Source organism: Gymnoscopelus microlampas (genome assembly GCF_963454915.1).
Source record: "Gymnoscopelus microlampas genome assembly, chromosome: 20".
Lineage (NCBI taxonomy): Eukaryota > Metazoa > Chordata > Actinopteri > Myctophiformes > Myctophidae > Gymnoscopelus > Gymnoscopelus microlampas.
Genome location: NC_139957.1, coordinates 7139376 through 7154230, shown reverse-complemented (window position 1 = coordinate 7154230; position 14855 = coordinate 7139376). Strand labels below are relative to the sequence as shown.

The window sequence follows — 14855 nt, the reverse complement described above, 5'->3', positions numbered from 1 at the left end:
CAAATGGACCCGTAAGGGTCCATTTGGTTCCATTTGTACGCTCTCAAGAGTTACAGACCTGTAACGGACCCTTTTGGAAGCCCTCAAGGCACCCTGAGGGTCCCTGAACCCCACTTTGAGAACCTACGGCTGCTAATAAAACTGTTTTCTTCATTCTCAGAAATATTTCCACGCAGTTTTAGCGTCTACACTGAAATGTAGGCGTAGCTCTCTCCGACTGTCCGGCAACTAGGCAAGAGCAAGACTGGGTTGGCAACTCCATTTTGTCTGGCTACATGGACAAGCAATGGTACAGCATGTGATTTCTGCTGTTTTGTGGCTTTTTTTCCAATGTATACAGCTGAAGCTTTGTGAACTCTGGTTTATGCTGTAGCTACAAGTTGTGCAAATAAGAATGTATGCAATAAGAAAACAAACAAAGAAAAATACTAAAGACACTTTTTTTTTATGCCCCCAACAAAAAGTGGCACTGGCTTGAACTGCTTTTTCATGGATTGATCTCTTTGATACTTTCTTTGCTAAAGTTATTTGAACTCTGAGAATGTACGAATGAAACCCAATGGCGGTTCCATTGGGTTCCATTCGTACAATCTCAAGGGTTACAGACCCGTAAAAGGGTCCATTTGGATCCCTGACGAGGCCCCCCGGACCGGACGTTGAGACACAGTGCAGTACTGGACACTAATCCATGTGCGTTTCGTTTCCACAAGAACAGACATGACAGAGCAACTTGCTTTGCTTGGAGGGGAGGGTGGTGGACCAGGACAGGACACTAGGGGGCAGTGTGGGCTGGGAGTCTTTAAATTAGTTGAAAAGTAGGCTTAAAGTCCTGCACCTGTATTGTACTCTTTTTAGTTCAAAGATGCTTCTCAGACAGGCCTCCCGTGGTCGAGAGCGCAAGGAATTTCACATCACAGAGCGGACGCTCTGGACGTCTGTCAAACAGACAACGGAGTCCCTCCTCCTCTCTGTTTCTACTATGTTACACATTGAACAAGTTTGGTTGGACTCTCACCCGGCGGGCGTCATATTATAGGCTGTTTTTGGAGTGCTGGTAGACTGGACTGTGGCGAGGAGAGTGTGGCAACGGGGTGTGGCAGGTGGGCGGGCGGGAGGGAGGGTGGGGTCGAAGGTGCTGCACGGGGGGGGGGTGACGTTTTCGTTGATGGCACAGCGTTCCTCAGAGCATCCATCTGCAAGACAATAGAGATGGAGTGGAATTAAAGACAGGTACTTACTTAGGTACTTACAAGAACCATGCGTATAATCCTGAAGCACCAAAATCCACATCTTAAAAAACACCCGTGATTAAAATAAAGAACGAGATGTCCTTATTCATTCTTGTTCCTTATTAATTAATGTAATGCATGTATTTCTATTTTTATAGCTTGACACACAGGCAACGACACACAGCAAAGGTTATCAGGCTCGGGAATCAAACCTGCAGCTCGCTGTCCTTCGGTCGCTGCATTAAAGCCTATATGTGGTATATGTGCCTTGACCACTAGCCCATCTGCACCCTCAGCATGTGTGTATTGTCTGTGTTACTGTAGGTATGACAGACAGAAACTAACATTTAACGTACATTGCTCTATTTGGCTGTAATGAGTGATTGTCTGTCATCTGAGGCTGACAAAAAGAAAAAGAAAATCTGTTTTCATTATACAGTCCATAGAGGTAATCTGTCAATCAATGTACCGCTATATCGATATTCTATAAAAGTGAATGCTGAATATAATACGGATTAATAGCAGTGCAATATTCCATAAATGATGTTTCTGGCTTCAGCTAAGAATATAATGACATTCATCAAACTCGAAATAGCATGAGAAAACTAAGAAAAAGGCCTATTATCAGCCCTATATTTTTCTCTCTGCACAAGTGTACGTACGACACATTCTCTTCCAAATCAAAATGTCATGTCCATTTGAAAGGTAAACCGTTACATGATGCAGAGTGAGGGATGCACAAAGTAGGGATGTGAGGAGACAAGGAGGGGAAGAGGGGGAGGGTGGGAGGGAGAGAGAGCCTATAAACCTGACGCGTCGCGCAACAGCGCGTTGTCAGCACAATAACCCTGCAATGACAGGCAAGCTGATCATTTCAGCTTGTATGTAGTATATCAAATCTAATTTGAAATCAGACATTTTATTTGGAGACTGGCACAACCAATCAAACTCATCCCTATTTCGCTCAGTCTTTTTTGTGCCCCCCCCCCCTTTCTGTCTGTCTGTGTCAGCAACCAATCAAATCATTGTAATATCTAGTGGACTGGACATGGTTGAATGGTTTGAACTCATAGCCACTTCCCCATTAAACACAGAGGTTCTCCAGTCTGGAATGCATGCTAACTTATGGCCAACTCCTCATCTTCACTCAGTCAGTAACTTTAAGCATAGATTGAGGGCCAGCCTGATGAATCAAGCCTCTCCATATAATGTAGCTGCGCGCGCACGCACGCACGCACGCACGCACGCACGCACGCACGCGCGCCACACACACACACACACACACACACACACACACACACACACACACACACACACACACACACACACACACACACACACACACACACACACACACACACACACACACACACACTCTACTTCACACTCACGACTTTCGTTTGTCGTGTCTTATGTTTGATTACTTCGTTCAATTTACATTTAAAACATTTTTCTTAGGTGAGATCCTTGTATAAGCCCTTCATGGTTTTACTTTCTCACCTGCACTTATTACTATGTCTTTTTACAATTGTTTTGTGCTAAAAACTAAAACAAATGAACCAAGGACTGTCTATGAGCAGTGGTGTAAAGTAACTAAGTACATTTACTCAAGTACAGTACTTAAGTACAATTTTTAGGTACTTTGACTTTACTGGAGTATTTTCAATTGTCTATACTTTTACTTATACCCCACTACATCTCAGAGGCAAATATTGTACTTTTAGTTACTTACTTAGTTACTTTAGTTACTAGTTACTTTGCAGATATGAATTATTACATTATATAGGGCTAAAGTGTTATATAAACACTTTAGCCCGGTTTTATACCTATGCTATCTTCAAACATATTAGTACTTTTACTTTTGGTACTTTAAGTACATTTTGATACCAATACTTTTGTATTGAATGTTGAATTCCGGACTTTTACTTGTAACAGAGTACTTTTACATTGCACTATTGATACTTTGACTTAAGTAAAACATTCGAGTGCTTTATCCACCACTGTGCATGAGTGACCTCTCACCTCACTTGTTCTGATTGCGTATTCGCAGGCACCTCCTCTTGAGCGGGGGCTCCAGCTCGGGGCTCCCGGAGGCCGACAGCGGCGCGCTGATGGAGCAGGACAGGATGGCCGTCTTGTCGATGCCACCGGCGCCGCCGACCTTTGGCACGGGCTGGATGACCACGCAGCCGCCGCCGCCGGCGGGCAGCAGCGGCAGCGAGTAGCCGCGTTCGCCCCCCTCCTCCAGGCCGTCATCGTCGGGGACCGGCTTACCCTCACCTGTGCGGGCCGGGCCGTGGGAAGAGTACATTTACTCAAGTACTGTGCTCAAGTGCAATGTTGGGGTACCTTTTTACTCCACTTGAGTATTGTACTTCTACTCTACTACATCTCAGCGGCAAATGTTGTACTTTTTGCTCCACTACGTTTATTTGAGAACTTTAGATTGTTATTACAAAACATACATTCGCCATTTAAGCACTACTTTATGATTTGGCTATTCGAAAATGGCTGATCTACAAGCTCACAATCTATCGCGATGCAACGGGTTGTGAGCTTGTAGATGTGAAATGTGAAACGGCAAATGGATCGTTCTGCATAATAAGTACTAATGGTGCATTTTCTATGCCAATACTTTTGTACTTTCACTCAAGTAACATTTTTAATTCAGGACTTTCACTTGTAACAGAGTATTTATACATTGAGGCATATACTACTTTTACTTAACCCATTAAGACCGGGAACGCATCTGTGTCATTTTAGATTTCTCTGGCTATTCAAAAATAGCAGATCTACAAGCTCATAGCGCGGAGTGCCGCGCTATGAGGTTGTAGATCTGCTATTTTCGAAAAATTGTGAACGTTAATGCAAATCTTTGAATATATTAAGTAACTATATTTGTAACTATTTTTTTTTGCTTCTGTGGGGTCCCTGGAACAAAATATTTTGAGATGGGGGTCCGCGGCCAAATACATATCATTTTGGGAGTCCTTGACATGAAAATGTTTGAGAACCACTGATTTAAACCAAAAAAAAACTGTTTAGAAGACTGATTTAGAAGACATTTTGTAGAATCAGGCCTCAGGCCTTAATGGGTTGAATAAAAATGTTTTCGGAGCACCACTACCACTCACCTGTGAGCGCCGCCTCATCGCCCGGCGCGACCCGTTTCCCCGGGTCCCACTCCGTCACCGAGCAGCTGTTCTCTTTGAGAGCCTCCCGCTCCAGCTCGCCGTTAGCCGCCGCCAGCTGCTCCTCCTCTCCTCCGCCTGTTACTCTACCGTCTCCTCTTCGGTCCGCGGGAGGAGGCTCAGCAGCAGGAGCAGCAGGAGGCGCGAGGAGCGCGTGCCACCCCGTGCCGTTGACGATGACGTTGCACGGGGCAGCGCTGCTAGCCTGGAGCTTTGGCAGGGAGTGCGGGTGCTGGGCCAGGGGATGCTGGGGCTGGGTCCGTGCTGTGCTGCTGGGTAAGGAGGAGAGCTGGGCGGGGAGGAGGTCTGTCCGCGGCCCTCCCGGAGGTTCCACGCTGCAGGACGAGCTGTCGTCGCTGCCGGGCGAGGAGCGGGACGTCTCCGGCGCGTCGGCGTTCCCCGCGGCCCCGTCCGACTCCTCGGAGCAGAGGCCCGGCGAAAAGGCCCCGTCTCCTCCTCCTCCCTCGTCCTTACCCACCTCCCCCCCGTCCCCCCACAGCCCCCCGGCCACGGCCGGAACACAAGGAGGTCCGGGCAGGAGGGGAGGAACGGGATTCGGTTCCGCGTCCGCCTCCTCCTTGACCCGGACCGCCGGGAACATCCTCTGGATGACCTGCTGCTGCTGCAGCTGCTCTTGGCACGAGCGCTGGCCCACGGTGAGGTCGATCACCCCGTCCATCGGTCCGCGGGGACCGCCGGACAGACACGGCCCCCCCGAGCCGTCCTCCGCCTTCACCGTCAAGTCCACCACCGCTGTCCTGCCGCGTCTCTCGGAGAAACCGGGAGAGACGGCTGGTCCGACCTTCCGGTCCACGCCGTCCCCTCCAGAGGAGCCGGGAGACTGCGGCCCCGAGGCGGAGGGTTCAGAGGGCTCGGGGGCGCTGGAGATGGGGCTGCTGCTGTCCGGCCGGTCCCTGGAGGCTTTGGGGCTGAAGGGGATGGGGATGGGGATGGGGATAGGGATGGGGATCGGCAGGGGCACGATGACGGGGTACGGGACCAGGAGAGTGGGAGGGGGCACCAGCGGGGCGAGGGACGGCATGCCGAAGTTCATCATGGGAGGCATGTGGGGCATGTGGGGTCCGTTGGGCATCATGTTGATGGGGGGGAACGGGGGCATGCCGGGCATGTGGAAGCCAGGGTGCGGCGGCAGGAGTCCGGGGTTGGGATTGGCGGAGGGGTGGACGTGCGGAGACATCATGGGCCTGTGCATGGGGCTGGAGGGGGGGCCGAGGTTCCTCGGGGGCGGCGGCGGCGGGCCGATCCCGGGGATCATGGGGTTGGACAGCGGGCTGTTGGGCCCGCCCGCGTGGTGGGGAGGGTGGCGGAGGAACGGTGGGCGCATCTGCTGGAACATCTGGTGCTCCATGAACAGCGGCAGGGGCATGGGCCCCCGGGGCGTCATCACCATGGGGGGGCTACCGGAGGGAACCCCCATGGGCGGGTGCAGGGCGTGGGGCATGGGCGGGGGAGGGGGCGGGAGGCCGGGGCTCTCGTGGGGCCGGGGCGTGGGGACCTTCGCCGAGGAGGAGGAGGAGGGGGAGCAGACGGTGCCCGTGTCCGAGGGCGAGGCGGCGGAGGAGGTGGAGGGGGGAGCGGGCCCCCCCGGCGAGGGGGCTTTGCGCCGGGGGTCCCCCAGCGGCGTCCCCCAGGACTCCGGAGTGAGGAGCTGCACGCCTCCTCCGCCGCACTCGGCCTGCCCCTCCCCGGGCGCACCCACCACGTGTCCCGGGTTGCACAGCCCCCCGGGCAGGGCCGCCTGGGTCTCCTTGTAGAAGATGTCCATCTTGTATTGGTTCAGACACTTGGCGCTGCAGAACTGCAGCCTGCGCTCCCCGGCGCCAAAGTCCAAGTACTCCTTCGTGTGCCGAATGTGTTTGCACCAGTCACACACCTGGAGGACACATGGGACACGAGACGGCGTCAGTAACTCTCACCCAGCGCGCACCAAATACACAAATCATTCCTTTAATGCAATCTAAAGTCTGATTTCGTTGCTGTCGGGCAGAAACCTCTTTTCTCCATATTCAAAATATTTGTGTTTTTTTCGTAAATGAACGCCCTACTTGATCATGCTACAGCGTCACACAAAAGTATCAAAAGTAGCAGATCTACAAGCTCGAAACGCGGCGCGAAGCGACGCGTTTTGAGCTTGCAGATCTGCTACTTTTGCTATTGTTGAATTTGAATCCAGAAAGGTAACAGTTTTGGACGTATGAGGTTTCCACGCGACAGAGACGATTTATACTTAGTTGTGTGTCGGTGTTGCGCGCAGAAAATCGGTATCCGAAACTTAAAAGGATCACTTCACCCATTTTCAAACATATCTTCATGTAATTGATCCTCACCGAAGCTCATTGTATGAAGAATGGAGATATGAAGATAAGGTTGAAAATGGGTGAAGTGCTACTTTAAGTAACGACACACGAAACTCGAGTATTACTTTAAGCTATTTTTCTTTGTAAGCAGGAGCTCAGCCTCCAAACCGTCTGGACATGAACACAACAAAACTATTACACAGTAGAAAGAGAACTGAGAAGTCCTTTTCTAAATGACCTATAGTTGTAGAGAACAGGAAAATGTGATAAATTAGTTAAATGGGCAATGTATCACTCTTAACCACTCTTAATACTCCCCCAATCCTCCAATGTTTTCCCTCTAGCTCTACACCAAGCATCTTTGACGAAAAATAGACCCAGAATAGGGATTCTAGGGTTCATGTGGAGACCTTGAGGTAGCTTTGTTTAGAAAATTGTTAAAGGACCACTTCACCCATTTTCTTCATATAATTGGTCCTCACTAATGTTCATTATAATATGGTACAATTTTTGTGTACTCCGTGTCTCAGAGGAGGGCTGTGGACAGTTCAGAAACCTTCCTACCAGTGACATCATTGGTAGGCGGGTTTGGTCATTTCAAACAATATATCAAATGTTTTATTATTATTTTTAAATAATGTGAGAACAATGTATTCTATTATAGCGTGCTAACTTTCCAGGAATAGAAAGCCGGCAATTTCTATTAGCTTGGATTTCCCCATCGATGATGTCACTGGTAGGCAGGTTTCTGAACCGTCCACAGCCCTCCTCTGAGACACAGACCGAGTTGACAAAAATGGTACCATGAGCATTAGTGAGGACCAATTATATGAAGATTTGAGTTGGAAAATGGGTGAAGTGGTCCTTTAATGTTAATCAACATTTCAATGGAGCAAGGAGCACATTTTGCACAACAACAAACTGCAGATAGGCTACTAACACGGGGCAGTCACTGCAGGCAGCGCTGTAATAGAGAAATGTGTTTCCTTAACTATTTAAACCCTACACACTTCCAGACGCGTCGCTAGGTCTCTACTAGGTCGGGGGCTTAGCCCCGCAGGCAACGGGCACATGCACGCGCGCGCAGCGCGCGTGCATGTGCCCCTCCTCCCGCGCGCGCGCGAAGCGCGCGCGCGCGATTTTTTTCGCGGATTTCGCGGATTAGAGTGCTTTTTCCCCCGTTTTGTGTTACTTTATTTCGGTTTTAGGGTTAGGGGTAGGGTTAGGTTAGGGTGATAGATATATAATTCAAAAAAAAAAAAAAAACTTTTAATTTTTTAATTTTTAATTGTTTTTTATTGGTGGCTTTGGACAAAACATTGGTGGCTATAGCCACCGAAGCCCACCCCTAACGACGCCACTGCACACTTCATTTACCGGGGTCTATACTTGGTGAAGCATACAGGGCTTAATATAAGTGCTTAATTAACACATTAACCACATGAACCCTAGCGTCCCTTTTATAATAGGCGGACTTTAGTCAAAGAGATTTGGCGTAGAGGTAAAAAAAGAGGGGACCAAAGTATAGACCCCGGTCAAAGAAATGTATCGTTGCTGTCGGGCAGAAACCTTGTATCTCAAAAATGTTCACATTTTTATGTATTTTCGTAAATGAACGCCCTACTTCGTCATACAAGTGTCACACAAATGTTTTAATAATAAAAAAACTAGAACGGTTTTGGACATATAGGTTTCGACCCGACAGTGACGATATAGGGGTTTGAGTGGTAAAATTAAGATTTTACTATGTACAGTGGAGTGAAAGGTCCTTCATTTTTAAAATAAGTTTATAGATGTTTTTCTTTAGTTTTTCTTTTCAGCACTGCAAGGTGCAGAGGCTGTTTCACCAGACTCACACACACTTCCTCCTCGGTCGGGACAAAAAAAAAGCTTTTTTCCCTTTGGGGAGGGAGGGACAGTGATGGAAGAAGTACTCACACGTTTTACTTGAGTAAAAGTATCAATGCTGCAATGTAGATATATTCTGTTACAAGTAGAAGTCCCGTTTTCCGAGTAAAAGTACAAAAGTATTGGTATCAAATGTACTTAAAGTACCAAAAGTAGAAATTACTCATTATGCAGAATGTCCCATTTCACAGGTTTCAAATGTATAAAAATCGTCCCGATGCGACGAGTTGTGAGCTTGTAGATATGCTATTTTCAAATAGCCAAAGTTTAAATAGGGCTGAAGTGGTTAATGTATGTTTTGTAACAATAATCAAAATCTACAAAGTAACTAATAACTAAAGTTTTCAAATAACTGCAGTGGAGTAAAAGCATAATAATTTGCCTCTGAGATGCAGAGGAGCAGAAGTAAAAGCATTGAAAATTGGAAACGCTCCGGTAAAGTAAAAAAAAGACCTCAAAATTGTACTTTTAAGTACGGCACTTGAGTAAATGTACTTAGTTACTTTACGCCACAGTGGGGAGGAAGTATTTAAGGAAACGAATGTGACCCTGCTGGAGCAGATAGCGGTGGGCGAGACCCGAACACCGCGCTGTACTCGTCAGGCCACACACAGCTCACTCTGTCAGCACTTGGAGGAGTGTCAGGTCCTAGGCTGCAGATAATTAAGGCATTAATCAGTTGTCAGACTCCTCAACGACATCCATCCATCACGCGGACCCTTAATCCCCCCTGCTGAATGTTAATAAGTTGAGGGATGCAACAACCGGAAGGGGGTGGGGGGGGGGGGGGGGATAAAGTCTTTAAGCATCCTGCCGCATGCAGGTTTATTGGTTTTGCGGGTTTATTTGGCAACAGACAGTATACTCTAATAGTATCCTCTGTGCCTGTTTGCGGACACTCGCGGTCGCGGAGTGCTGGACAAAGTGCTCAGCCCCCAGTACTTCAGTGGAAATATAGATGCTCCTGGTCAGATATTACTCCACCACGAGTTAAAGTTGCTCTGTCAAATTTTGAACTTGAGTTAAAGTACTGGGGTACTTGCTTTAAAAAAAATACTCAAGTATTCAAAAGTACACATTATAAAGTACATTTTCTTTTTTAAGATCACAAATTTTAATGTGGACAATTTCCCAAAAAAAATTTAACTACTGTAGCAGATCTACAAGCTCAAAAACCAATCGCATTGCGACACATTGTGAGCTTGTACTGTAGATCTGCTAGTTTCACTACATTTGAAATAGGGCGTAAGTGATTTTTTCCCCTTCCTAGAAATGTTGGAGTCAAAAGTACAGTATTTGTCTTTGAAATGAAGTGGAGTTTAAGTCATAAGTATCCAAAAAATACCGTACAGTAAAGTACAGTACTCAAGTAAATCGTCTCTGTCGGTGGAAACCTCATATGTCCAAAACTGTTACTTTTCAGGATCCAAATTTTAAAAAAAAGCAAAAGTAGCAGATCTGCCAGCTCGAAACGCTTGTAGATCTGCTACTTTTGATGCTTTTGTGTGACGCTGTATCATCATGATCAAGTAGAGCGTTAATTTACGAAAAGAACGCAAAAAGTGAAACTATGGAGATAAGAGGTTTCTGCCCGACAGCAACGACATGTACTTTGTTAAGAGTCCACCACTGGTTTTGAGACGGGGCATTTCATCCTGTTAAAGGCGTGTCCTGAATGACCCTGTAATGGTGCTCTTTCACTCAGACACCGTATCTCTCAAAGAATGAAAGTATCTAAAAAAAAACACAAAAGTGGTTTCACTGTCTCCTAAGTGGAATCGACCTCCACTTTCGGGGCATTTTGACAATCTAGACCAGTGGTTCTCAAACCATTTCAAGTCAAGGACCCCCAAATTGATATGTACTTGGCCGAGGACCCCCATCTGAAAAGGTTTTGTGCCAGGGACCCCCAGAAGAGAAGATTATATGTACAAAAAACATTTTCAATATTTTCAAAAATAGCAGATGTACAAGCTTGTCAGCTTGTAGATCTGCAATTTTTGAATTTCCAACGTAAAAATGGATAACGTGGTTAAAATGATGGTTATGTTATGTCAACTACTTTTGCTGGGGACCCCCTGGAACCGCCCCAAGGACCCCTGGGGATCCCCAGACCCCACTTTGAGAACCAATGATCCAGACAAAATGCCTGTCGTGAGAAAACGAATCATTCGTGTGTCTAAAAAGCGTCGAATGTTTGGAATACACCACATGACGATACAGCTGCAGCTCGTTGCAGAACCTCTACAAAAAATAAACAAATAAATGAAATAATCAGGACAAGAGACTCGTTCGGTTCAAACCCGAACTGCGATGGGGGATCAGCCTCTGGTTCAAAAGAACCAGAACCACACAGGTGACGCGCAGATGTCACTTTTTGGATCGTCCCTCTTTTTAAACTTTAAGCAGTGGACAATTCAACGAGCCGTGACTAAGTAAAAGTCCCCCGAAAACGTGCTCTGGAGAGAGTTGAGTTTGATAATGGCTGTTGGGCCCAGGGTATTTTAAATAATAAATGTCCAGAAAATGTTCCCTCGTCTCTGGGAAGACAGATGGAGAGCACTTAACGACTTTCTGCTCTGCGAGTGAAAATTTCACTGTGCATTACCCTAATGGAGTTATGCTTTTTTCTCTCTCTCTCTCTCTCTCTCTCTCTCTCTGTCTCTTTCTCTCTCTCTTTCTGTGTCTCCCCGCTCCCCGCACACAGATGTTTGCAGTTGAATGTAATTACGGTCATTTATTTCCATCGTGGCCAACGAACCGGCAGCCCAGTGGTGTGGTTTAAACCGTTTGCCTTTACAACAATTACGGAGCCTCCTATGCGAGTGCAATCATCTTCCGCAGTGACATTAACCACTTAAACCCCTCTCTGGTCTTAGAGAACCAGACTTGAGTTACGGCTGCACTTTGACCACTTTCTTCCGTCTCTGCACCAAATACCATTCGCCAAAAATAGCCAACGAGCTCAAGCTTGTAAATCTGCTATTTTTGACGAACGTTTCCCCAGAATAGGCATAGTGTTGTTTTTTTAAAATATATTTTGTGGGATTTTTCAGCCTTTATTGATAGTACACAGTGAGGAGAGACAGGAAACAGGTTAGAAGTGTCAGGGAGTGACATGCGGCAGGGGTCAAACGGGCCCGGGAATCGAACGCGCCTTAACCACTCGGTTATCGGTGCCCCATGGGCTCAAATGGTTTTAAGGCCCCGGTATACTTTAACTACATTTTTCATAAGATTTATTGTTGGCCTTTTTATGCCTTTATTATAGATAGGACAGTAGGCTGACAGGATATGGGGAGAGAGAGATGGGGGTTGTCACGCAGCAAATGCCGTCGGGATCGGGACTCGAACCCGCGACGCGCTGTTAGGCTGCATTGTAGCCTAGGTGCCTGGACCGCTACGCCAGCTGTTTCTGAAGTCGCGCACCAGAAACAGCAAGCTCACAAACGAGCTTGAAGATCAGCTATTTCCGGGGCGCAACACACTGCCACGCAACTAAAATCACCCTTTATAGTCCTTTATTTCTCTCTCTCTCTCTCTCTCGCCTCACTTCCCGAACCACACAGAGCTAGTAAAAAACTCGAGCAATCACTCAGTCGGATGGCACCGTTCCACTTTGTCTGTAAGTACCTTGCATGCTAGCGGAGTAACAGCACAACACACAGCGGGGAAACTAGGTCACAGTTTTGGCTGGGGAGAGAATGCCCAGAAGACACCCTGTGGTGTTTATAGAGAGAGAGGCTGAGGGGAGCTTATTACGAGGCCGCACCGGGGTTAATGGTTTTTGTCTTCCGAAAGGAGAGGATGATGAGGCATAGAGGATGGCTCACATTCCAACAGGTTGTAGGCAGGAGGAGGGAGATGCTTTTTGGGGAGGTGGCGAGTACATGCAGACTGCAGAGGGCAGAAGGTTTGAGGTTGGGAAGTTGAGGAGATCGCGGCGAGGAGTTGTGAGGAGTCGAAAACCACCGATCGGCGACATCATGTAAATCATTGGTTCTCAAAGTGGGGTCCGTTGGGGGGGGGTACCAGGGGGCCCCTAGCAAAAGAAGTTAACATAGCGTCACAATCATTTTAACCACTTTAACATTTTTTTATACTAGCGAACCTATTTAACTCAAATCTTTGCTTCTGGAGGTCACTGGCACAAAATATCTTTCAGATGGGGGTCCTCAGCCAAATACATATCAATTTGGGGGTCCTTGACATGAAAACGTTGCTGTAAGTCACTTATTTTCGTACGAAAAAGTATACAATTGGGCTTTATCCCCCATGTTATAGCCTGGCCCAAAACAGGCAGTATTTCTGGGACGCCAGCCACTGAGAAAGGAAGGAGAGCTTTTTAAGCTGTGTAAAGTTCACTACGGGGACAGTCTTGCATGCTTAATTTTTGTTAGACATGATGCTGTTTCTTTTCAAAAAACACTCACAGGGGCTGCTAACAGCTAGTGACAAAAAACTGGACGAGAATCCAACTGAAAAATTGCAACTACTGTACTTCTCCTTGCCGTCATGATATCGATACAGTTACGAAAACAATTGGTCTGTGGAAATGTCAGTATTTTAGTTTATCATCATTACTTTTGCTCAAAGCTATAGACCATGCAAGATATTAATACTTAGTTCTTAAATTGGGGGGAGAAAAATGGAAGACTGTCACACGGTGGCTATTTGCACTAACAGGTTGGCAAACATGATGTCATCTCAAATCATAATCGTCGTTGTCGGGTAAAATCTCCAAAATTGGAACTTTTCAGGAAATGTGGAAAAAAAAATAACATGTGTTCCAAAAGGATCCAACATAGTTATGATTTAGTCACGCAAGCTCTTGTTAACATTTTCATTTCATTGGTTCAACATTTATAAAACTCACAGACACACTTAACCACTTTCACTTTAAGACATTTCGGAAACAGCACAAAAAAAGCAGATCTACAAGCTCACAACGCGTCGCGATGCGACGCGTTCTGAGCTTGTAGATCTGCTATTTTTGCTACTCTTGTGCGACGCTTTATAATATGGAGATACAAGGTTTCTGCGCGACAGCGACGATACAATTGTATAAATATACTAGATGACTGGTCAGACTAGGCTGGACAAGGCACGCAATACAACTTATTCTGGGCCCAAGTATTATGCTTAATTTTTGGATAATGACCGTGAGAGAGGGGGGGAGGGGGGGGGGTGTAGGTATGACATGCAGCAAAGAGCCTCGGGTTGGATTGGAACCCAGGCCACAGCTGTGGGTAAGAACTAGTGTTATTTATGTGGTACATGCACTCTTACCAACCAGGTGATTCACACACAGAGGAGCCCCTCTGGACCCCATGTTTTTGAGATATCTCGGTGCCCATATCGTCGCTGTATTCCATATTTCAACTTTGTATGTCTTTTTTTGCGTCATACCACGGTCGGTGACTCACAACAGTATAGCAAAAATAGCCGATCTTCAGGCTCACGTGTAGATCTGCAATTTATTTTGCTAAGAGTTTTAAAGTGAAAGTGTGTCTGTGGGGTTTTATAAATATTGAACCAATGCAAAGTCTTAAAAAGAGCTTGTGACAAAACAATAACTACATTGGATCTATTGGAACACGGGTTCTTTTTGCCACTTCAAGTATGTTAGTGTCTTTACCGATGATGCGTTTGGATGCTACAGTGTACTGTATCTCTAACCAGCCACCTCTGTGTGGGGAGATGGCATTGGGTTCGTACAGAGTAAACACTTAACAGCACTTTTTAATTAGTGACTGAACGCCATGGCTGCTACAGATGATTCATTGACTCTTTGGACAGACCATGCCCGTGGACAGACGGCTCCCAACATAAATTACTATCATTATCAGTCATTACAGGTAGGATTTTGTCGCCGTCGGGTAGAAACCTCTTATCTCCACATTCAAACCTTTTGTGTTTTTCCGTAAATTAACGCCCGACTTGATCACACCACTGCGACACACAAAAGCATCAAAAGTAGCAGATCTACAAGCTCGAAACAAGTTTTCGAGCTTGTGGATCTGCTACTTTTGATACTTTTGAATTTGAATCCTGGAAAGTAACAGTTTTGGACATATGAGGTTTCTTTTACAAGAGCTCGCCACCTTTCTGCAAGACGAACAACCGCAGACACACACAGGCACGCACGCACACACACGCTCGCGTGCATGCACGTCATCGTATGCATTTTGTAATGTATTGCCCATTCT

General features: G+C 46.6%; 1 protein-coding gene across 1 annotated transcript in view; it reads right to left on the bottom strand.

Annotated features, from left to right (window-relative positions):
- Positions 1-649: 649 nt before the first annotated feature.
- The window catches only part of sobpa (sine oculis binding protein homolog a), a 61876-nt gene continuing 47670 nt past the window's right edge, over positions 650-14855 (bottom strand). Inside the window, exons 6-8 of the mRNA XM_084044513.1 lie at positions 4364-6314; positions 3252-3509; positions 650-1193 (exon numbers count right to left, since the gene is read on the bottom strand). Of these exons, the coding sequence (XP_083900639.1) occupies positions 3253-3509; positions 4364-6314 (2208 nt within the window). The 3' untranslated portion in view covers positions 650-1193; position 3252. The remainder of the gene's footprint in view (positions 1194-3251; positions 3510-4363; positions 6315-14855) is intronic.